General features: G+C 52.9%; 1 protein-coding gene across 2 annotated transcripts in view; it reads right to left on the bottom strand.

Moving 5' to 3' along the window:
* The window catches only part of GRID1 (glutamate receptor, ionotropic, delta 1), a 563561-nt gene extending 538347 nt beyond the window's left edge, over positions 1-25214 (bottom strand). The window contains exons 1-2 of one of the 2 annotated variants that reach the window (XM_004680682.1): positions 25050-25214; positions 22695-22850 (exon numbers count right to left, since the gene is read on the bottom strand). In XM_004680682.1, coding sequence (XP_004680739.1) covers positions 22695-22850; positions 25050-25128 — 235 coding nt within the window. In that variant the 5' untranslated portion in view covers positions 25129-25214. The remainder of the gene's footprint in view (positions 1-22694; positions 22851-25049) is intronic. The other variant, XM_012723971.1, reaches the window with a different exon arrangement.
* Positions 25215-25216: the final 2 nt, after the last annotated feature.

Raw genomic sequence — 25216 nt, 5'->3', positions numbered from 1 at the left:
CAGAGTGAGCCAGCTCTTTGCCCCATATAACTCAAGACCTGACTTATGTTCCTCAAGGAAGCTCACTACCCCTCAAACATCAGGGGTCCCTCAGCCCATGATGGTACCCAACACTCTCAGGGCACCTCCCCTACTCATCCTTCCCATATTCAGGCAAACCCCTTAAAGTCCGCACGGTAATAAGACCCATGTCAGGGACTCTCCAGGTCTCACCCAGCTGGCTCCAGGAGCATCTTCCTACTTTTTCAGCTCTGACCTGTTGTTCTGTTGTCCACACTGGCTCTCCTTCCTCCCCTCCCTTCTCTCCTGGCCCTCCACAGAGAGTTTCTGAAGCCAGGTCAGCATCTCTACGTTCCTCCCGGTGCCCAGCACACAGCAGGTGCTTGGTACGTGTCTGCCGATGTGTCTGATGTGTGCTGGGGTTGGGGGTGGGGCTTCCCTTGGTGAGCACCTACTAGCTCCCCAACTGACACAAATATCCTGGTACTGGGCACCTGGGTAGCAGATACTATGTACCCCCATTTTAAAGATGAGGAGAGTGGAGTTCAGGAATGGTAAGTTACTTGACATTGAAAGCTGCTAAGTGGCAGAATGGGGTTCAGATCCAGCTGGTTCACCTCACCCATCTTACCATTCCAAGGTGAGTTCCATGTACTTGCAGTGCCCACTGGCCACCCCAGCCCCCGGCACAGCACCAACAAATGTCTAGGGAATGACAAATCCCCTGGCAGTCACACGGCATGTCTAGGAGCCTCCCAGGAGTCCTGCCCGCCAAAGAAAAGCCTCTCCGGAGGAGCTGCAGGGGAAGGTAGGAGAGAAAGAGGCGAAGCGTGGAGCAGGAGAGGCCTCCGCTGCTGGCAGAGGCTGGGCCGTGCAGGAGGGCAGGGCAGCGGGGGCTGGGGTGAGGTAGGCAGGCCCTGCCCTTGGGGATGCATTGGGTAATTACCCAGTGCTGGTGCCAGCTGCACTAATTAACCTGCTGCTCTCAGGGGTGCAGTTCCCACTGCTCCCCATGGCTGGGCCAACCAGGGAGCACTGCACTGCAGGATGCATGTCAGGGAAGATGCTCGCCTGCTGGGAAGAGGCCCCAGAGCTGACCCTGAGGGACGGCCACGCTGAGCACCACGGTGAGGCATGATGAAGCTGGCACACGTAGCTGAGGAAGCCGTGGGAACAAAAGAGGGAATGAGCAGAGGAGGAGGGAGGTGCCGAGGAGCCAGGGGCTCAGGGAGGAAGTCTTAAGGGAAATCACAGGCCTGCATCCTGCACTAGGATCCAGCAGCCAATTCAAAGGTGTTCATGCGAGTCACCCTGCCCAGGCACCTGCTGTGACTCAAACACTGCCAGAGAGGGGGTACCCAAAGGCAGCAATCCCCACCCTGAAGCTTCCACTCAGGATAGGGGTGGGCAACCAATAGCAAAGTCAGTCATCTAGGTGAATGGCATGCTACAGCTGAGAGAGGGTGGGAGAGGGAAGAGCGAAATCTAAGCAGGGGCTCAGGGAGGAGCTTATGGAGGTGATGGCTGTGAGCAGAGACTAGCAGGAGCAGAGATTGAGCTTCAGATATTCTGAGGAGAACAGCCCTGCAGGGCCCCTGGCAAGAACATGGGCAACAGGTACAATGGAAACCAGTGCGAGTGAGCAGAGCAAGAGGGAACAGAGGTGAGCCGAGAGCAGGGACGTGAATCAGTGAGAAGTGCATGGATAATGAAGCCCAAACCCCCTAAAGTCAGCCATTAACTCCAGGGGAAAGAAAAAGGATTGTGCTGCCCAGCCCAGCTGCACCGCCCCTGACATGCACAGCATGGACCTTGCTGATCTGACCTGCCTCTGGGAGGAAAGTTGGGGGATGCAGCACAAACTGAGGAGAAACCCAAGATTCCAATTCTCCACGGAGAGTTTGTGCCTGGAAAGTCAAGGACACCCAAGTTTGCTCGTAGGACCTGTGCAGGTGAACACCAGACAGCTGCTGGGAGGGCACCCAGCTGCCCCCCGGGGGGAGGGAGGGAGGAGGCAGGGAAAGGTAGCTGTGTCTCTCTAACCCTGTGGGAGTCTCTGACTCTTTAATGTACACGTATAACACTGATTTAAAAAAAAAATTGGGGCAGAGAGAGGAAGGTGTAGAGAAGAGTAACCAAGAATTCCCTGGCCACCTAAAGCTTCCAGGGCAGTCATGGGTCTGCAGGAACTGAAGAGGAAAACAGCCGAAGTAGAACAGAGGCTGCCTGGAGGAGGTGGCCTGAGGAATGCATGAAGCATGCCCACAGGAAGGGAAATCCAGCATTCTCTGCTGCCAGCCTGGGCATAGGGCCCTCAGAAATGAGACCACACACCCTCCAGCTCCCCCAGTTTGCAGCCTCTCATTTGTCTCTGCAGCAGACAAATTCTGCTCCAACCCGCTAAACTCACAAGTTCCCCACTGCTCACAGAATGGACATCTCCCCTCAGCTCTGCAAGCTCCTCACTCCCCCACCCCTTCTCATTCTTGCCTTTGGAGCCTTTGCACACACTGCTTCCTTCCCTTGCCTGGTAATGCCCTCATTATCTGCAGTCTCCACTTAAGACCTCAGTCCTCCAGGCACTGTCCCTGAGTGTCCATCTTCCTACATGAGCCCTAAAGTGTGCTCGAGGGAGAGAGAAAATCCTACTACCAACTCAGAGAGCCCAACAGGCATGCAAAAGGACAGCAGAGAAGCGAGTGTGGGTCACTTCCCTTCCCTCAGTCAGGCATTCTGGGCCACCACATGCACTCACTCATGCATGCACCCACCCTCTTCCAGAAGAGGGTGGCCAGTGCAAGATGATATGCAACCTGGAAGAGCTTGAAAGTGGCATTTCTGCAGCCACTGGGGACTCTGCAGAGTCCCAGCCTCAGCCCCCCTCACCCAGTATCCCCTTTCTTACCATTCCCAGAGCCACAGGACTCCTCACTGTAAACGCCAGACACGCTGCGAGAGACTGTGCGTCCTGAAACCTCCACCACACTGCACAACACGTGGCCTCGCACAGTGGCTTGGCACTTACATCTGTGGAGTTGGCACCTCCAGCGGTGGGGCAGTGGGGCCTCCCAGGGCGGTGCCCTCGTGGGCTGAAGCTCAAGCTGAGTCTGGCTTCAAAGGTGTGGTTGTGGGTTCTGAAACAGGCCACTTTCTCTCAGAGCATCTAGACCGGGTAGCTTCCAGCTGGGACTCCAGGCTGCAGGGTTCTGAGTCAGCAGCTCTTCCTGAGGGGTGGTTGTAGGGGTTTAGACCCTGGGTGGTGGATAGGGAGATTCTTAGCCTGTATTGAGTTAGCTGAGGTTTCTGAGCCTGACATATTTAGGGAATTCATTCTAGAAATTCCATCATACATGGAAGGGAGCCTGAGCTTGAGGTCCTATTCTGGGAGGACTTGTACAAAAGTCAACTTGGGGAGTTTTCTGTGAAGGGGTGGGCAAAGGAAAACTGAATCTCTGAGTCTTGCCCACTCCTGTTATTCTGAAACCCTCTAAGAGATTCTAGACCTCTCCCCATACCACTGTTAAGAAACCCTTACCCAACTGGGTTCCAAACACAGTGTCTGGTTACTCCAAAGCAGGATCAAGACGAGAGCGCTGGAGAACGAAGGGGTCTTCCTGCCTTCACAATGATGAGTGTACCCCTCTAGGACCCCAGTAGAGGCACACCTGCACACACTGCTACTACAGGTTCCAGCATCGAAACAGACAGGCCATCAACTCATAGGTCAGCAAGTGCTGATCCCAGTGATGCCTCAGTCCCAGGCTAGGGGAACAAGGAAGCTGAATCACACTACCTTTAACACACACACACATACACACCACTGAGTCCTCATCAATGGCCATCCTGACCCAGGATCTTTTCTAGTGACTCAGCTGGCCTGCCTAGGGCTGTGACACCCAGCTAAGAGGTCACTGAGCCAAGGTTGGGTCCTAGTAGACACTCAAGGGAGACCAGGCACCAAGGATGGAGGAAGAGGGCAGGGCTAAGCGTGGCCCTGGGTCTGGAGAGCAGCTTTGGCCTGGCCCAGCCCGCCCTCCAGGAAGCCTGAGCCTGCACTGCTTCCCAGGCCAGGGTCACACCCCCCGTACCTCTTCAGCATCACTGAACATCACAGAGAGCAAACCTGAGTGCAGGAAGCCCAGCCCAGCACCTAAACCTGGGAATCACTGGCAGTGAAAAGGTCTTATTTGAGAGTCATGTATGCAAATGTTTACCTAGAAAGAAACTTTATACCGTAAGTATAAAGTTCATGGCTTTCTTTACCATGCATCCTCTGCATTCAGGGCCAGGTTCTCAGAAAACAAATGAATGAATAAGTGAAGGAATGATTATTCCTTGTCTAAGACCCTCACTGAAGGATTAACAAGAAATGTATCCAAAACAGGAATGTTTTCTCTGCTGTAACAATGCTGACAGCTCCCTATAGCTGTGTGTGCTCTTAAAATCTTGTTCTGGAGATGGGGAGCTGCTCAGAATTCCACCCAAGCATTTGGACTGAGTTTTCTGCACACATTTATTCACCTTCTTCTAACATAACAGAATCTCCCCATATGCGTCTGAAGCTACCTCATAGCTCTAATTTTCCAAATTTCTATATATAAAATAAATCATTTAACAACAACAAAAAAAAGAAACCTGTATCTACAAGGTATGGAACAAAGGGAGATTTCAAAGCCCATTAACTCACAGAGATGGTATGTTTCTGGGTGAATAGGGGCTGCATAATTAAAACAATTTGAATCCGAGTATAAAGAGACAGGGGGTTACACTGCCTGCCACCATCTCACTAACAGAAAGAAAACCAATAGCATGAGTTCTTTTTAATGACTGTAAAATCATGAGTTAGAGCGCATGTGTACCACCGCTCCACAGCTTCATGGTACCGGTGAGATGAGATGAAATGCTCCTTGCAGAGAAATATTTCTATATAGAGATAGAAGCCAACTTCAGTTCAGAGCTCTGCTTTTAACCCACTTCTAGGGATGAGATCTTCAAGTCGGGAAGGATGGGGATCCCTATGACAACCCATGTAGGGGAGCATCCTTTCTGGAGACCCCAGTGTCAGAGTCAGCTGTGTCTCACTCTCCTTATTCTCTGTAGGCTCTGGAGCCCACTATCCAGGGAGGGGAAGCCAAAGGGCTTGGGACCCAATGATGGTTGAACGCCCAGCCAATGGCCCATCCTCAACGTGCAGAAGTGTGCATTTCAGTCTGAACTGGAGGAGCAGGCCTAGAGATGTCGTGAAGGCGATCAACTGAGATATGCACCGCATTAGCTGACCTACTGTGAGTCAGGAAAGCATGCAGGTGACCACACAGTGCCCTTGATATTCCACCTGCCCATAATTAATGGTGGCACTGATTGGTTGGTCCTGGCTACATATCAGCACCACCAGGGAAGCTCTTCAAGAATGCTGGTGCCTAGGCCCTACAGGGTTTGGGAGGGCTTGTGCCAACAGAGTCAGTGGGGTGGAGCCAGGGCCCTGACACATCTCTGAAATCCCTGAGCATAGAGACTGGGTCTGCTGTGTTCACAGATGCCTGACACAGCAGCTGGCACAAGGTCGACTCTTGCTAGACCTGTGGCAAGCAATGAATGTGCATCTACAGTCTGCATGCCCTGTATCTGGACCAGTCTTTGGACGTTAAAAATAATGCTTCAAGGTAGATGTGAGTATCCCCATTTCATAGATGAGAAATGTGAGGCTCAGAAATAAAAGGAAATGAGCCCTAAATCACATCGCCAACAAGAGACAGAGTAGGGATTCAAGCCCAGCAGATATTTGTCTGGTTTCAAAGGCCATTCAGGGACTTTTCATACCCCACTCTGTGTCCACTAGCCAGAACTCACCAGGGGCCTACAAGTGCCCCATGATGGGCCAGAAACTGGGTGGGGAATGGAGGGGAAAGGGACAAACAAGAACTAGCTGCTGCCGTTGAGGCCTAATGGCATTAGCAGTAACTAGGTAACGGCACTGGGGACTGGGGGGCCATCAGGGTCCCAGCCCCTCCCAAACTAGTCCCTGCTGGGGCCTAAGTACACTTGTGGGATATGATTTCCAGACCAAAGAAAACCCTGCCCGATGCCTACAATTTCACCTTTGGGTCACCCTAGTAGTCTAGGTGGGATCTAAGTCTCTGATGACTAGTGTGACCCTGCCACACTACCTACCTACCTTTAGAGTTGTTGCTGTGGTGACCACCTGCATGCAGGCGTGTTTGGGCAGCACGTGCTGGCCCTGCTGGCACCGTCTGCAGCATCCACGGGAGCCCATCCACCAGGCTGCTGCCCAAACGTGGGGAGGGAATGTTCTCAGCCACTGACCACTAGGGAGTGGGCTGGTGGATAAATACACTCTCTCCTCTGCCACGGGGAAGTAGGAAACCTAGTGGGAATGTACCCTGGTTGCCTATGATGATGACCAGCTGTCGACCTTTGCCCCAGGGTCTGGGCTCAGGCAGAGGCCTCGGGCTTTGATAGCCTATGAAATGCAGGCACCCTCATTCTGAGTCATCATCACCTCAATAGTGTATGCATCCAAGAATGGTCCAGTCCGGATGGACAGGAACAGAGATATCTGGGATTACCATGCCTACCAGCAGTAAATTAGGGTTCTGGTTCCTGCACCCCCAGTATAGGGTGGGGGCCAAGTGACATTCTCAGAATAGCCTGGCAGCCTGCCCTTCCTCTCCCTCTCTCCAGTGGGGACCAGGAGGGCATAGGAGGCAGGAAAGACAACACCATGTAGAAATCCCAAAACCTACAAGAAGGGGCTGCTCAGTATCCAGAGCCCTTGGGACAAGCCCCTACAAGTAGCCCCTAAGCCCGGAGCAGAAGCCTGCAGGAACAGGGAGCAGGAGCACCTGTCCCCTTGGGTCTATTGCCTGCACCCCTTGCCCCAGAGGTTCAGGCTCCAGGACCAAAAGCGGAAGTGCAGGTCCTGCAGAGCTAGCCAGGCAGTGAGCACCCTCCCTCTCCACCCATGCCAGCAACCCTGCACAAGCCAAGGAGTGCCACTGAAACAGCCCTAAGCCTTTGCTTAAGTTATCCTACCCCTTATAATGTCTGCCTCTCTTTCTTCACCTGACCAACCCTTATTCCCCACTTAAGACTCAGCTCAGGGTCCTCCCTGGTGGTGCAGCAGGTTAAAGTGCAGCACTGCAAAGCTGGCTGCGGCCACTTCAGCATAAGTTCAATCCCCACTGGTAGGTGATCCACATGGCGCAGCAGACCGCTCCTGTCTCACCTGCTGCTCCCCTCAGCAATGTACTTCGTCGATCTGCCTGTTCTGCTCCCCACTCTGTCTCTGGGGAATCCTCTCACCCCCTGCTCCTCTGGCCTGTGCCCCAGCTCTGTATGCATAAATAAATAAATCTTAAAAAAAATAAGACTCCAGGCCCTCCCTGGTGGCGCAGTGAGTTATAGCACAGCACTGAGAAGCTAAAGCCACTTCAGAATGAGTTCAATCCCCACCTGCCCTGGAGGTGACCACATGGTGTGGCAGACCTCTCCTGACCCGCCCGCTGCTCCCCTCTCTGTTCTGCTCCCCACTCTGTCTCTGGTGAATCCACTCACCGCCCCTACACCTCTGGCCTGTACCCCAGTTCTGTATGCATGAATAAATAAATCTTTAAATAATAATAAGACTCTGCTCAAGGGTCACTTCTAGGGAAACTCCCCTGGGTACTGCCAAGTGTGGGCCACATCAGGCACCATATCAGTGTTGCATGGCCTCTGGGCTGGCTTTGTTTTCTTTCCACTTGGGTCACACTGTTAACCCACATGTCTGTTCCTGCTACAGTCAGCTCTGTAGCCACAGCATGAGGGTGGGCAGCCAGGCAGGCCGGTCCTCACTGCTGGACATGGCCCACCAGAGAGGGGTCTTGCTGGGCTGAAAACCATCTTCTCAGCCCTGTTTATGCCCTCCTGGTAAGAAAGCTCACATTTCTTCCTCGATCCCCACCACCTACATTCTTCAGCTGAAGTTAATAACTTTAAAGTAATTAAGTCCAGCAAAGCGTAACCGACGAAGTAAGGACTGGCAGTGGCCAGCGAAGCTGCACAGCCTCGCCTCTGCCTGGGCCTGTGTTTGGAGGGCAACTAGACAGGGGCCTGAGCCCAAGTCCAGCCTCCAGGGCCTGGGCCCCCTGGCAGAGATAAACCTCTCCAAGCAGCCAGCCGCCTAATGAAACTGTCAGGGGACCTCTTAACGAGATTAGGCAGGGCTGAGCTGGGCCTCACAGCGTGTGGGGGATTTCTATTCAATTAGTTGTCCAGAGTGGGGCAGCCTTAGCTTCCCCAGGTCTTGCCAGCCCTCCACAGTCAGGCTGCCCCTTCCAACACTCGGAGTTCCACCTTTTGTGACCCAGCCTCCCAGCATCCATGGTAGCCTGGAGCGTGTCTGACTGGGCAGAGTTGGCCAAGGACACGGAGCAAGGCCACATCTCTGGCTGTTAGCCCAGTCTCCTCTTGTGATGGGAGCTAAAATGGTTAAACAGACCCTAAAGAATGCACACATAGGCCCTCCCTTGCGCAGCGGGTTAAAGCACAGCACTAAGAAGCTAAAGCCACTTCTGCATGAGTTCGATCCCCGCCTGCCCCGGAGGTGACCACATGGCGAGGCAGACCTCCCCTGACCCACCCGCTGCTCCCCTCAGCAGTGTACTTCATTGATCTGCCTGTTCTGCTCCCCACTCTGTCTCTGGGGAATCCTCTCACCACCCCTACATCTCTGGCCTGTACCCCAGTTCTGCATAAATAAATAAATCTTTAAAAAAAAAAGAAAGAGGGCCCTCCCTGGTGGCGCAGCGGGTTAAAGCACTGCACTGAGAAGCTAAAGCTACTTCCGCATGAGTTTGATCCCTGCCTGCCCCGGAGGTGACCACATGGCGTGGCAGACCTCTCCTGACCCGCCCGCTGCTCCCCTCAGCAGTGTACTTCGTCGATATGCCTGTTCTGTCCCCCACTCTGTCTCTGGTGAAGCCTCCCGCCGCCCTTGAGCCTCTGGCCTGTACTCCAGTTCTATATGCACAAATAAATAAATCTTTAAAAAAAGAAAGAAAGAAAGAATACACATGCAAGGAAAGAACTTATTTAACCTTTTTGTCTCTGAGGTTTGTATTTACAGACAAGCAGTAGCAACAACCTTGAGCTGAGCCCTAGAACTGGCTGGAAACTGAAACAGAGAAGTGGCACCCAGAGATAAGAGCACCTCGAGAATCAGCGTGTGGCCCAGCGCTCTGATGCTACACCAGCAGCTTCAAATTGGTTTGCGTGGACTAATGGACTCAGCCCATGGCTCCTAGTAAAATAGCTTACTTCTTTTAACCGTTGGCTCTTGCTTCTTAAAGTACTTAGTCCCCTTTGTCTTCAAGAGGCTATAAAATTCAAAGGGTGTCAAATCTACAGGACTGGTACACAGCTTGGTGATCCTAAGACTCCTCACTCACAGGGGCCCTGGGGTGACTTGTCCTCCCAAAGCCAAAGTCTCGTCTGTTCAAACTCTTGATGTTATTCAACAACTGCACTTAACAACAACTGCAGCCCCTGAACCCAGAAGCCTACATGTCTGCCCCTCAGGCCACACCTGTAGGGAGGTACCACACCCACATCCAGATTGAGACTAGTTCCTCTCTCAGCGCAATGAGACAGGAAGGGTCAGAGAACAGAGACAGAGAGTCAGGACTCGAGGACAGACCTTTGTTGGTCCCATTGTTTTCACTGGGCTGAAACAAGGGTTAGGTAAACACATACGAAGCAAAATCTCTGATAGGAGAAAGCAGTCAACTGCAACCCCACCCCAGGCCCCATCCAGCATTCTGGGAAAAATCTGTACACGTTCAAGGACAAGGTGACCCAAGCCCTACTTGTTTAAAGCCCCCTCGATCTTGGCTAACCTCCAGGGTCCTGCTATGGCTCAATAGTCATAGGAAACAAAAAACTGATCAGAACCAGCCTCAGACCCCAAGATGCTGCTCCCTTGACTCTGCTGTGTTCTCCACTTGCAGTAAAAATTTCACTGCTCACTCACCCACTCGGATTCCTGCCTGCATTCCTCCCTGCAGTAAGTGAAGAGCCTCACCCCTCGGGGTTGGCCTTACTACCCCAAACTCATTCTCAGGCCCTGGAAGGAGCTTTCAGAGCAACACCATGTGGAAGAAGGATGCAGAGGTCCCTGCTCCTAGTAGGTGCCCAGGAATAGGAAAGACCTGCCCGGGCAGGGGAGGCTGAGCTCAGGGCCAAAGCCATGGATTGTGGCTACAATAAAGTCCAGCTGGTGTGTAAGGTCAAGACCCAGTGCCCTGCCTCCTCCCTGCAAACAAACGCTGCAACCCTGCACATGCCCGGGCCTGGGCCAGGTGTGGAACCGCCTGGGATTCCTGCAATGTGAAGCTCGGGTGTCTGTGTCCACAGGCCTCACAGGCACTGTGACAGGAGACATGCAGGACAGCATGGTCACAAAGAGCAACCCCGGGCATGGCCCCAGCTAAAGGGAGCACGGTGGCCAGGGGAGGCCATCTGAAGAGCATACTGAGCTGGGAGAGGAGAGAGGGGGAATGAGGCATGGGTTCAGTGGGTGGTTGTTTGGCTTTTGTTGCTCTTTAGACTTTCCGCTGGCACAGAATCGGCAGCGGAACACTGACCAAGTCCATGAGGACTCAAATGCGAGCACAGGCATCATCCCGCAGGCTGGCGCCCAGGGGCCTGGCCGGTCATGAGTGTCTGAAAGGTGCACTGGTGGGCCTGAGGGCTAATGCTAGACACGACCCATTGCCTGTCTGTGCTCACACAGTGTCCCCAGGCAGGGTACGCAGTCCCCCCTGCCCCCCCCCGCCATCTCGAAACACCCCTGGAGCACCTGCCAGTACTGATCAGTGGGTGCTGATACTCATCACAGACCTGCTGTCCTCCCTCTAATGAAGTTAATTTTCTTGGCAGGCGCTAAGTCGCCTGACACAGCTGGACCCCCGAGCTATGCTCAGACAGGCTTCTCCTGATGAGGTTTTGATCACTAACAACAACAGAGCTTCAAAGCCCCTCCAGCCCCTGCTCACAGAGAGTTCTAGCACCTGCTTCCTCAGAGACCAACACAGCACAAGTGGTGGCTACATCCTTCCAAACAGGCAAACACTGCTCACCAGCCCCCAGGGTAGGTTGGGTGCTAGTGGGGGGCTGTCAGAATGCCTCTCCCTGGGGAGCCCTGAGTCCAGCCCAGACCTTGAGTAGCTCTTCCCTGCCCCAGCCCCTTCTCTGCCCTGGTCTGGAAGAGGCAATGGCGGGGACACTGTCATCTCCGCTCCACATATGAAGAGATTGGTGCTCCAGAGTCGCCAGGGGACTCCCAGGAAGAAGCCCTGGCCCAGACTCATAACCAACACCCCGATGGCCAGCAGCCCTCTTCGCCCCCAGGGCTGGCACTTGGAGTCCTCCCCCAGGACACCCTCTGGCTTTTGTCTCCCCTGTGTGGTTTCCTTCCCCCACCGTCTGGGCCCATTCCAGCCCCACAGGCAGACCTCAGAGGATACAGACAGGTCAAGGCCCTGAACCCTGACAGGGAAAAGCCTTCCCAAAAAGGGGCATCCAGAACTGTCTCCCATTCCAGCCGGAGGGTATAGGGAATCCCAGCACTGGAATGCCCCAGAGAAGCAGCCTTAGCCAGGGAGAGGTGGTGCCACCAGCTCCTGTCTTTTCTTGCCAGGAGAAAGATCCTCAAATCCATAAGCTGACCAGGAGGGAAGGGCCAGCATGAATGAGCCTTAGGCAGGTCAGGGCCGCGGTAAATGCAGCAGTTCTCCAGGTCCCACACGCCACAACGCCCCTAGGGGCCCCGGTATGAAGGCGGGACAGCAGCTCACGGTGGGGGCTCTCTGAAAGCAGAGGCCCCCAGTGTCCAACTATCCCATCATCCTCAGGGACCTTTCCTCAGCACCTGTAATCAGCCACACACCAGGCTTGGCCCTGTAACTGAGTCATGGACAAGACCGACACCTCCTTGCCCTTACACACCTGACGCTCCTCACAAGTAACAACAAATGCAGGTGGGGACTTTGATAGAATATAAAAGGGGCCCAACTTAGAGTCAAAGTTGCCACGGGTGAGACAGTTTCCCTTGTCTGAGGCATAGGTTAAGACTAAGCAAGGAGGAACCTTCAAATAGAAGGAACTGTGTGTGCAAAGGTCATGGGTGGGCACAGGTTTCATCTGCCAAGGAGGTAAGCAGACACCTGCATGGCTGAAGCAAAGAGGACAAGAAGCTCAGAGTAATGCAGGTGACACCTGCCCCTGATGCATTTGAGAGCTCACAGGTTCTGTCAAGGGGTCTGGACTTCACTCTTAGTCAAGGGAGCCAATGAGGGGTTTGAGCAGGAGAAGGAGGAGATCAGACTGGTTTTCAGGTAACTGGCTACTGCACGGACAGTGACCTAGAAGGAATGGGAGAAGCAGGGAGCAAATGACTGCAGGAGTCCAGGTCCAGGCTGGGGAAATGGCAGAGGAGGTAGAAAGAGCAAAGGCCAGGAATAAAGGGAGGTCTGTGTCCAGTGAGGGATCAGGCAAGGAAGGAGGAGACTGCTGGTCCAGAAACCAGGCCTTTGTGTTTCCTAAGCAATCATGCTTTACTTTGCTCCCAGTATGGCCCCCACACACACACATTGCCTGGCTCAGAGCCCAAGGCACAGGTGTCAAGAGACATCTAATACAGATACCATATTCCTGCCCTGGTAAAAACCCTGGGGTACTCAAAGTGCAGCCCAAGCAACTGGCCACAAGACTTCTACAGAGACGGGAGGGTGAACTGAAAAGGCTCCATGACCTGGAAGCTTCCAGCAAGCTGTGCTCCCGTGCGTCCTGTGCCCAGGTAGTATGCATGCACAGAAACGGAGCATGTACCTCAGACTGGCTGTCACCACACAGGTCTGCCTCTGGACCCGCTGCTCTCCAACCACATCCCTGTCATCTCGTCACGGAGGACCCACGCAGACCGCTGGACTCCTTGGGACATCAAGGACCTGCTTGTGGATAGGCTCACAGGACACCCTGCCTCAGGGCACCCTTCTTGGGTGGGGTGCTACTCCCTGTTGAGAGCAAAAGCTCCTGGTTGCTAGCACAGCTCCCTTGGGCTCTTAGCCTCTTGTGTTGAAGAGAAATGTCACGTTGGACTGAGATATTGGGGGCTTTCAGGTTGGCCTTCCCCAGTGTGCTAAGTCTGTGCTCCACATTGGAACAAAAAAATAAAAGGTGCATGTGACAAAGTCAGGTGAAGAAGTGCAGCCAGTTAGTGGCTCATCAGTGATTCTCAGAGCTGGGGATACAACCGGACACAAAAAAGACTGAGTCTCTTCCTTTATGCAGCACCCAGTCTCCAGGAGCCATCAGTAAACCCAGTGCAATAACGCACATGGCAGGGTCTCCTCGGAGTACAGGGCCTAGGGAGGACCACAAGACTCCACCCTGCACCAGCAGGAGGGGCTGTCTAGGAAGGGGTACCCAGGGGTATCAGCCTGTGGGCCAGGTCAAAGCCAAATGTGCCAGGGCTCGGGCCATGGTCAGATGAGAACACAAGCAGGCCGAGCCCAGTGCTCGAAGGACAAAGTGGAGGGGCTGGAGATGGTGTCCAGCTGATGAGTCCATCTCTCTGCCCCAATCTGTAGTTTGCAGCATCCATGCAGGGCCCAGAGGTCAAGGGAAGTCACAGGCTTTGACAGGGACCCAAGAAGACAGAGCAAATGATGGCCAGTTCACAAGGAGAATGATGCCTCCTCGGCACAGAATGTACCAGCGCCCACACCCAAATCCCAGCACAAGGTTGAGCAAGCCTCTGCTGGGCACCCCCATGGGCAGCTGCTTGCCAACAGCCTCCCCTCTGCCAGGCACTCATCACCCCTCTAGATCCATTGCCACACCTCTGACGGTCTCATTTTACAGATATTGAAATTGAGGTTCACCAACAGTTCACCAGCCACAGAGCTAAGATCAGAAGCTGGACCTGCATGGCGCCTCGCCATTAAATAGAACAAGTGATGCTGGCCCCATGGCCATCTGGGGGGTGGGGAGGAAACAGGCCAGAGTGGCTAGACTTTGGCCACCCTGTGCACAGAGAGCAGCAGAAAGATCACGGCACCACGCAGGCGAGGTGTGCCGGCCCCCAAGTCCCAGTCCACACACACGGCTCCAGCAAACTTTCATCCAGGCCGGTTCTTCATTGCCCAACCTCAATGCCTACTCTCCTGGGACATCCAGAAAGGCCAGAGCTCAACTCCCCTAGAGCTGCCCTAAAAGTTATAGGGACTGAGGAGGCTTAGAGACAATCATTCTATCTGTGTGCTGGCCCTTGGCAAGGCATTTTAGTCCTCAAGTGACCCTCACAGATCTCCTCTCTGTTGTCATTCTCATCTTCCAGTCAAGGAAACAGACATAACCTGCCCAGGGTCAAAAAAGCAGAGTGAGCACAGGACCTCTCCACTGTCTGTCTACATAAGTGCAGAGAGACCCCCTGTCCCCAACACTCAGCTCTGGTACCCTCTATTCTTAGGCAGAGGGTGGAAGGCCAGTGAGAACTGGCATCCACAGACAGATGAGGGGGTGGCAGAGATGGGGCTACATATTATGACTGCCTCTGTACAAGACGGTGAAGGACTGACATGGAGGAAATCATCTAGGTACACAGAAGCAGCCAATGTCATATGCCTGCTTGTGACGCCCTCTGGATCTGGCAGAAGGAAGAGGGGCAGGGTGGGCTTCACTCCCTGGGGACCACCCTGCCCATATTTTAGGCCCAGAAACAGATGAAAGGAGCCACCCAGTCACCTCCTACCCCCCTACCCATGCTTCAGCCCAGAATGGAGAAACCTTTCTCTTCCCAGTCCGTGGCCATCCATGGCCAGTTTAGAGGTGGAGAAAGGCCTTGGAGAAACCAGCTGATGGGTATTGGATATAGAGCCTGCACATCTCTGGGTCCCAGGCCTGCCAGAAAGGCCAGACTCCCAAAGAAAGGGGCTGTCCCAGGCCAGGCCATAGCAGAGGGAGAGCTGTAGCCTCAGCCCGGTGCTGCAGCAGAACAGAAAGCTGCTGCTGTGTGAGGAAGCAGGAGCAAGCAGTGCACTAGGCCAAGGCAGGGGAGGTCTGTAGAAGGACCAGGATTCCTACTGAGATGACAGGCGGTACAGACTTGGCAAAAACCCAGCGGCAGAGGCTCGCTGGTACTGGCCATCAGTGGCCAAGCCTGAACACCAATCTTCACCTCATTACTTAGGAAATACTTAACCCAAATCTCCTGAGAGATGGGTCTGCAAAGGTCCTATTTTTTTTTTAAATCTTAAAAAAAGATTTATATGTTTATTGCCTTTGATTCAGTAACATCACTTGTATGAATTTATCCTAATGGTTGCATAGGTCCTATTTTATAGAAGACAATATTGGTAGAGTCAGAGAAAAGTACAAGTGAGAGCCTGGTTACGGATGGTGAGCTCCACTTTCTGACTTTCTACCCTACCAAAGGGCTACACAGGTTTTCAGAGTAGAAGGGCAAATAATGAGTAATCAAGGGGAACTGATGAGAGCCAAGGATTTGGTCAAATAAGGATCCAGGAAGGTGAAACTAAAACCATTTTTGGTTTTTGTTTCTGTTATTGTCACCAAAGAAATAGACCTTTTTTGACATGAGTAGGGGAGTAGGTGTTTGAGTTGTTCACCAAATATTTCCAGTTCTTCCTCCTCTGGGCACATCATAGGACTATTGTTGCTGGCTCCTATTGCCTTGTGACTTAGGGCCAAAGGCTAGTTTCAGCTAATGAGCAGAAGTGACGCATGTCATTTCCAGGTTACTCTTCTCTTCTGGCACATATTTAAGCTAAGTGAGTCAGTTAGCCAATGATGGCCATGTAGCACGAACAGGAGATGAGGTTTTGTTACATTAAACTATAAGATTGTGGGTTTATTTGTTATTACAGCATAAGGTAGCCCATGCTGACCAATACAACGAAAATCACAGACAAAACCAACGACTAGACATAAACAGGCACTTCTTGGGTAGAGGAGTCTAGAAAGATTCATATCCAGGGATCAGACTTGGTTAGAAATTATTTAGGACCAACCAGTACCATCTGAATGTTCTAAGTTTATAACTAACAGCATTTTCTGGGTAGCAGAAACACCAAGTAAAGAGGAAAAACTCCTGTTGGAGGGGACAAAGCTGGAAGATTTTGACCTAGCAACTACAAGAATTTGGAAAGATACCCTGCCTGCCCTTGCAAAATATGTGCTTGAGTGCTAAGGCACAGCCTTCACTGTCTTCAAGAGAAAGCTGAATAAACGGCCCCAACACACTTCTCTAGACAGGAAATTTGCCTGAACATAGCTTGGAGGCAGCAGAAGTGTCTCGTTGCATCTAAGGCCTCCTAGCCACACAGCTGACAGGATACATCCACCCGTTCACTGCCAGTTAGTCCAACCTCCCAAACTGCAGGGAAAGGCCTCGTAATGGGAGCACCGAAAGGGAGCCCTGAAATATGAGGACACGAGTGGGACAGGGATATAGACTAGAAAGTGACATGCTCGCGCACATAGGAATGTTGCTGGAATGAAGACCTCTGAAGCCTAGGACTGTACTGCTTGACCCCAAGCAATCTGTAACCCAGTCTGATCCCTGGATGTGAATCTCTCTAGACTTGGCTCCAAGGGAAGTTCCTATTTGTCTTTACATTTAGGTTTAGTTCTGTGATTGTCTTTGTACTAGTCAGGATGGACTAAGTTATGCTGTAGTAACAAAGAATCCCACAATCTCATGATTTGGTGGAACAAATCTGAGGAACAATCAGTCACCTTCCTGCTAGAAGCATCACTGGCAGCAGCCCCTGGAGGGTGGGGAGGCACAAAATGCAGGTCTATGTGGCAGCTGAGCAAAACTGACCTCTGTAAGGCCCCACCCTGGGTCCTAGGTGGGTGAGAAGGAGATAGGGGAGGTGAAGAAATATCTGTCCAGGCTAAAAAGGACACCATGGGTACACATGGTAACACAAACTGAGAGTCTGGTTACTCAAAGAGCAGATTCCTGAGTTAGGCACAAGAAGCTTCTAGGCCCAGGGAAGGAAGTCAGTGTGTCTTTGGAGAACACTGACAATTGTGTGGAGCCCACCAGATCTAGAGTGCACCATCGCCAGAATGAGAGAGGTGAACATGGAAACACAGGCATATGCCCCAACTGACCCCAGCAGGTTCTGGCTGAGACCTGGGGGATGCCAGTCGGTAAGCGGGAGTGCAGGCCCCCCACACAGCAGGGTGGGTAGCCAGCAGAGTCTACTACAGGCACAAGCTCTGGCAAGGGAGCAGTAGATAACGGTCCACAAACACATCCTAATCCCTGGGACAGGGAATGTTAGGCTCCATGGCAAAGCATTTCTAGCTGCAGGTGGAATTAAGGTTGCTAATCAGCTGATTTTAAGATAAGGCATTCCCCAGGGGTGCCCAATGTAATCACAAGGGTCCTGGGAAGTGGAACTCAGGGCACATGCAATGGGAGAGGACCAGCCCTCCACCACCCATGCACCACTGCTGGGTTGGCAGGTGTATAAAGGGGAGAGGAGCTGAGGAAGGTGGGCACTTCTGGAAACTGGAAAAAGCAAGGAAATGGATTCACCCCCAGAGCCTCCAGAGGAATCGGCACTGCTGACACTGCTTTTAGCCCACCGAAGACCATGTCAGGCCTCTGACCTGCAAAGCTGTGAGATAATAGATTTCTGTTTTTAACCAACTGAGTTTGTGGCAGGTTTTGTTTCAGCACCACGAGAAAATGAGCACAGCGGAGTGGATAGGGCGGATGGCACTGGGGTCTACAGGCTTTTTTACAATGAACCTATGGTCACACTCAGGGAGACCCCCCACCTCTCCCCTTTTACTGGCCCCAGGCAGGGACCAATAAAGCTGCCCTCCGAGGGAATCATGGGTCTGTCAGCAGAGGCTGTGAGGATGCAACCACAAGCACAGTAGAGGGCCTGGGACAGAAGCCAAGGAAAATGCCAGAGGCACCAAAGCCCCGAAGGAAGGCCATCTACCAGTGTCTAGATAACAGCATGGCCCTTGAGGGCACGGTGACCGCCTGGAAGTGGCCAATATAAAATGAACAAGATGGCTGACCAGATGGACATCAACAACTCACCATGTTTATTTTCATTTTATTTCATTCTTTTATCCTGTGAACACCAAGCTAAACCTGGGTGATTTTCACCTTTTCTTCCTAAAACACTTCTGTGCTTACTGTAACTGAAAGGAATATTGCTTCACGTATACTGCTTTCTTCTCCCTCTTCCCAGATTGTTATCTTTGCACTCCATGACAACTATATCTACAGCATAGCCAATAACTCTAGTCTTTTATTTACAGTAAAAGGTAATACTGTGAATAGAGAAGACTCAGATTCAGCCAGTTCTTTTACGCATGTATGCATTTATGTAATCTTCTATTTGGGCAGATACTTTAAAACAATGCAAAAGTTTTTATTTAACAAGCTGGTATCTCTTTGAGTATCTAGCACACAATTTTCATGCTTATTTTAACATGGATTTTGCCAACTCAATTTAAGATACCACATTTTTAGACTGAAATCTCACATGTGGTATTATTTGCTAAGATTAAATCCTCAACATATGCTTATTTCATTAAATGATATCCATTCTTTCACACAAGCTGACCAGCTGTCTTAAAAGTCTGTGAAAAACTTGTACAAAAATCAACTTGAAAAAATTGTAGGTATAAGTCTTAGGACCAACAAATCAAAGTAGAGTTCTTGTTCTCTTCTCTTTAGTTGACACTTAAGCATATCTCAGCATAATGATTTCATTTTTTAAAGTGACTTTGAATATTGAAAAATATATGCATGTAATCTCTACAAGTAGTTCATGGTGATTTCAGATAAAAATGAACACATGTCAAATTTAAAAAGCTGGGGACCCAATTGGACAAGCTTTCAGCACTTTTAAAATACAGTGGGGGCTGGGGAGGTGTTGGCTAGAAAGAAATAACTGATAGGTTCAGAGCAAATGTCTTTCCCGTTCCTTCCACATTTTGTATAATAAGCATGCATTGCCCTTTTTCTTTTTACATTTTAAAATTAATACATGCTCATTGTACCAATACATTTCTCTTATAATCAGGGAGGAAAAAAAGTAAAGTAAAAAGCTGAAAATGAAAGGTCAATTAGGGTCTACTTTCAAGGAATTCACTAGTTTCAGAAACAATGTCGCTGAAAATATCAACAGCCTCAAGAGAAACTGAGATGGATTCACAGTTGGAACTGAGATGGAATTCTGGGAATTTGGGTTTCCTGAGCACCTGCCTCATGTTCCCTGAGGACAATTTGTAGTGTTTCTTCTCACTTCATCCTGTCAGTACTAGGGTCATTCCCCTTAGCAGATAGGAAACAAACTGAGCAGGCAAGAGGGTCTTCCTCAGGGTCACACTGTGGGTGGGGCAAGAAGGACATAGATCCAGTTTCTTGCGCTCTAGCCACCAAGCTCTTATCCTGGCATGGTGCTGCCTCTCAGGCCAAAAAATCACAAATCCTTTGATAGGTGGCAGGTGTCACTATGACAGCAACTGACGGAGGGTAAACTTTGCCCTTGGTGTTTTCCCATGGCCTTACTAGAAATCCTTCCTTTTTCAGCCCAAACAGTGTCTCTCGCCCCTGTTCTTCTGCAGTGCTTTCTGGGCCCAGAGCAGAGTTAAGGCATCTACCAAGTAAAACAGAGCCATGGAGTGAATAGCACCCCATAAAGCACAGCCAAGGACGGTAGCCCGGTGCCCTGAGCACCTGCCCAACTGAACCCCAGGTATGGGGGGTGGGGGGGGAGGCTCTGAGCTCTCTCTAAATCCCCCAAGGCCCTCAAGGGGCTGACACCTTCCATCCACAATAGACAGCCAAGGGCTGTGCAAGCTCGGGATAACAATGTACACACTTCTGCCCAGCAGACTCATCAGCCGGACACATGTGCCAGCTGTAGCCAGCACACACTCTCTGAGCACCAGGCGGCCCCCCAACAGCCGGTCTGTATCCCCTGCTGGGACAGCTACATCAACTCTTAACTCCCTAGTTCTGGGAGTGCACTCACACATCACACCGTTCTGAGAGCATCCATCCATCACCCTTGGAGCCTGAGGCATGTTCCACTTATACAAATAGAGAAACTGAGACCCAGAAAAGCAAGGTCTCCACCAGAAAGGCCCCCAAGTACAGTCGTGTGTCTCCAGGACAACACAGCATTGGGGCTTGAAGGTTGAATAATCCATGGCCCTGTGTTTCTTGGCTGTACTGTGTTGTTTAAACTGATTAGTTGACAACAGTTAATCAAATTTTATACTATGGAATAATGTCAGCCATAAGTAAAGATGAAATGTAGTCATTTCCAACAAAATGGAGGGTGTTTGAGAGAATTAATTGTAGTAAAAGAAGTCAGAATGAGAAAATAAATAATGGACACTTACATAGCAGATGATCTGATGACATAAGCCCTTTCAAAAATTAAGACACTAATGAACACCATGAGGATTCTGAGGTTCCAGAGTGAGGTGGGAAAGGGCCAGGGGACATAAAAGGTAAGGAAGAGAATCGTCTCTAATATCTTTAACTTGTTAAGATATCTCTGACATTATCAACTTGTATACCAAAAATTAAATAAATAAAAGTCCATATTTGGATTTTTCTTTTTATAAATGTCAGCACATTTACAACATTAGGATGGCAAATTGGCCAGATCCTTTTAACAGAGATGACTTCTGAACATCCCACACTCCAGCTTCCATGGGGGCCACCTGACCAGTCCACCCACATGAGGTTGTAACCCTCTGCAAGAGCATTACCTTCCCCTGCTGAAGGGAGTCAGTGGCCATCACTCAGAGACAAAATTAATGAGCATGAAATATTCAACCCTGTGGAGGAGGACTCAACAGAAGAAACTTGTCAGTATAAACAGGTAGAAACGGCTTGTGGACCAAGGGAAGGGTCCCATCCCACCATGAGCTCCTGTGTGCAGGAAACAGATGCTTGTGGACACTGTCCTCAGCTTTCAAGCACAGAGGCGGAATGTCCAGAGAGACAATACACAGGGACACTATTGAGGAATAGGAGCCACTGTGGAATGTGGAAAAGCTTCCGTCACCTCAGAACCCTGCCAAAGGGTCAGTCCTGCCAAAGGAGACCCCACTCTTTCTGAAGCTAGAGCCCACCCCAGCATTGTGAAGAAGGCATCAGAAGTCCAGAGTAGGCCATGTGGTAGCAGGCACGGCTGATGGGACCAGACAACAAAGAGCAGGAATTCCTCCTCCCTGTTCCAAAAGTGACATAGACCAAGGCCGGAAGCAGCAGTTCTCATAATCAACAACATCAGTTTCACCCCACTCACAACCATCCCCAAAATACAGAACTCCAAGACTGTTTAATTAAGTGCCTAAGATGTCTGTGGCCCTCCAGGACCAGAGCTGGGCTAATTCTCTCCTCTGTTGCAGCCAAGAATAGGAAAGTCCCCCCAAAGAGCACCCTCCAGCACAGAGTGCTCCCCAGCACCAGCTCCATCATGCAGGAGAAATCTGGACTTAGCAGGCCTGGAGAGCTGGCCTAGAGCCCTCAGCCAGTCCACCTCCTCCCTACATTCCGTCCTGTAGATGTACCTGTGCCACCAGCTGTGGCCCCTCAATTTTCAGCAGCCAGGCCAATGCCTCAAAGTCAAACCCATGGGTGTGGGGAGCAGTGCAAAGGAGAGGGAAAAAACTGCCACCGGGCAAAGGTCAGGGGAGGAGATTCTTAGGCCCTTACCTGGAAGCAGCAGTGTCATGGTGAGGAAGCCAGGCTCCAGAGCCCAGCCTCCAGCCAGGTGGGAGGGGGGGGAGGGAAAAGAGACGAGAGAAAAGCAGAGGACCTTTCCCCTGCTGTCGGGACCCCAGCATCGCCAGGCACCTGTTGCCCCCACAGGTGGACCCTACCCCCCACAAACCCCCTTCGACCCCCAGGCAGAGGCTGCGGACCACGGGCTACCAGCACGAGCCAGATTTCCCTGCAGCCAGGCCTAGCCCAACGCGGCTCCTTTCCTGGTCAAACAGCGCCCACCTCCGGCCCAGGCGGCGGCGCCTCAACCCGCCGCGCGGACAGCGAGTGAAACCCGCTACACCAAACACCGAGAACGAGGAAGAAAACGTCCGTTCGAGGCAACCGGCGGCCGCGGGGCACAAAATGCGGCGCGACCCAGTACTGCTACGGAGAGAAGAGAACTGCGGCCTCTCGCACCCGGCGCACCTCGGTTCACAAGGAGGAAGACAACAGCCCATCGAGGTCCTAGGAGGTGCGCGGACACAGGTACCCGACACGGAGACACGCCCACCCACAAACACTGGAGAAACAAAGACAGTCCTGAATCACACACGCCTACGCAGTCAGCGCTGGGTGCAACGCGCACCCACAAAACTGGAAAGCAGCCGCACACCCCCAGGACACGCCCCGCACAGAGCACTGCCGGCCGCATCCACAAGCTCTCAGCTGCCGCTGCGCAGAGCACTCCCGGGCACCGCTGCTTTTGGACGCGGGAGCGCACCGTGCGTGGCATCGTGGCTACCCAGGCACACAGTGGGCTCCCCACCGCCAAACCGGTCGGCCCCCGGAGAGTGCTGGCAGACCAGACTCCCAGACCAGACCCAGCTAGTCCTGAGCCACTCACCTTCCTGAACAGCCTGGAAAGGATTGTTGGCCTCGATGACCTTGATGGAATAGGTGATCTTCTCACTCTGCAGGATGTCATCGTTGAGGCTCAGGTCTGATACAGCCAGCTGGAACACCCTGTCGTCCTTCGAGGCGTTCTCCTCGAAGATGGCACCTGAAAGAAAGGCGGGGTCAAGACCCAGGAGAGCCAGGGAGCGAACTCACTTCCCAACATACCACACCCTGGTCCTCTGGCCATGATGCTGGCAGGAATGCTGGCGTCCAGGTGGTGGGAGTTAGGGGCTGGGGTTCCAGTTTGATTAGGCAGCTAAGCTTCTGTGTGGTGGGCCAGCACAGGAATGTGCCCACACGTGCGCACAGTCAATTAGTTACACATGCACATCACACATGATGCCACCAGGTCATACACACGTCTCAAAACCAAGTCACCACGTTTGTGCCATGCTCTATGTACCGGCTCAGTCAAACAGTACCTAAGTGCCCAGACATGGCCCCCTGCGTCCCGTTTCAGGAACCAGGAAGTTCACCCAGAGGGCAGTGTCCTCTTCCCCAAGCCCAGAATGAAACATCTTCCTTCTGCCCAGGGCATCCCCCTTGGAGTGAACTGAGCAAGCAGGACCAGAGGCTTCTAAGTGCAGGCGTCTTTACACAGAGGTCTTGGACAGCCAGCAGCTCAGCCTCAGCCTGGCTCCAAGCAATAGTTACTCATCCTGGTGCCCAGGCACCCTGGGCTCAGCTTCCGGTTCTTCAACCCTACTGGTTCCTTCTTCCTGCCTGTTTGGGGCAGGGAGGAGTAGGGGTAGGGAGACTGTCCTCTAGACCCCCTTGCCTTCTGACACAGTAGTGCTGAGGGGCTCAGAAAAAGCCCCTGTTGAAAGAGCATTCTAGACCCACTGGACAGCTCCTCCAGGGCTGCCCCCAGCTAGCTAGCCTTTTGCCCGCTTAGCTCTGCCTTGGCTGACTCTGCGCTTCCAGCAGAGATCAGTCAGACTCGCCAAAGCCTGGCCCTGCAGCCCGGGCAACTCTAGAGTCCACCCCCACTCTCCAGGATCCCAGGGTCCCCATGGTCCCAGGGTTGAGCCTGATGATCCCCAGAGCTAGGAGCTGGGAGGAAGAAGAGAGGTTCCAGAGCCACTGATAACACTAGAGCCGCAATGCTGACCTGGAGACCCATAAGCCACTTAGCAGGTTCCCCACAAGCCACTTAGCAGGTTCAGCCCCAGGTCCCTGTTGGGAGTAGCTGCAGTTCACTAAGCCCAGGTCTAGTCTCTTAACACCCCTCCCCAAGATTCCACGCTCACCCCTGCCAGTCCCTTCATCCTAGCCTTTCACACCTCCCAACCCCCAGTTTCTCTGGGCTTGCTGGTCTTTCCCAACTTCCGGATTGGTGACTGCAGGGTGCTCCCCCACAGCCACCACTGTCAGCCCCCCAATCCAGCCCAACTTCCTGGGATTCCTCTCAGGCTGCTACCAACTCCCACACACTCCCCCTCACCAGCCCCCTCCCCCTCCTCCACTCCTCCCCTTCCTCTTCTTTCCGCTTCTCTCCTTTCATCCATCTCTTCCCGCTCAGGGAGCAGCACACACTACCTCCCAATCTGCCCACGCTTCTTCACATAGCTACCACTACCCAAACCGTATGCCAGCCCCCAGGACTTGGACCTCAGGAAACTCTGGGACTGTCCAGGATTGGGCTGCAGTTGCCACAACCAGATACACACACACCCACACATACACCGAGATATACAGACACCAGGGAAACAAGCAGACACTGTGTCCACTCTAACAGGCTGACAGTCGTGCACACACCAACACAGGCTCAGATGGCCCCACACACCCCAATACCCTCTCACAGTGACACCAACACCTTGCCAGGCGCACCTACGAGCGACAAACGCTGACAACACCCACCCACCCACATTCACACACGGTTTCGGCCCGGCATCTTTGATCCTGCCTTGCCAACTTGGCGAGACCCCCCGGGCCATTCCCGCCCCCTGCTCCCGGCTGCTCTGGGCTGCGCGGAATAGCGGGTCGGAGACAGCCGACGGCCCAGTAGCGGGCGCGGGGTGGACGCTCGTCCAGCCCTGGGTTCTCAGTCGCGGCCCTAAGTGTCGGCAGAGGCCGCGGGGCCCCGCGCGAGGATCGGAGCCCCGGAGAGTCGCGAGGAGCCCGCAGGAGCGCGACGCGGCCCGTGCACAGCTCCTCCGCGGGGAGGCGCGGCGCGGCCCTTCGGGAGAGCACCACCCGCCGAGCCCCTCAGCCCCGGGAACCGCCAAGTTTGGACGCCCGGCACCCCCGGTGCCGCTGTGGCCCCCGCCCTGCCTCGGCCCCGCCGCCCCGCTGCGCTCACCGATGTGGATGATGGAGTCGGCCCGCACCGACACGCACTGGCATATCCAGGGGAGAAGCCACAGCGTCAGCGCTTCCATGTCCCCCGGGCGCACGGTTCATCCGCCCGGGCCCGGGGCGAGGCCGAGGGCAGCGCGGAGCGGGGAGGCGCCGGTCCGGGTGCAGTCC

This window comes from Condylura cristata, unplaced genomic scaffold (assembly GCF_000260355.1).
Source record: "Condylura cristata isolate star-nosed mole 26May11 unplaced genomic scaffold, ConCri1.0 scaffold00011, whole genome shotgun sequence".
NCBI classification, from domain to species: domain Eukaryota; kingdom Metazoa; phylum Chordata; class Mammalia; order Eulipotyphla; family Talpidae; genus Condylura; species Condylura cristata.
The sequence above is the reverse complement of the archived record's forward strand: the minus strand, read 5'-3'. Positions and strand labels throughout refer to the sequence as shown.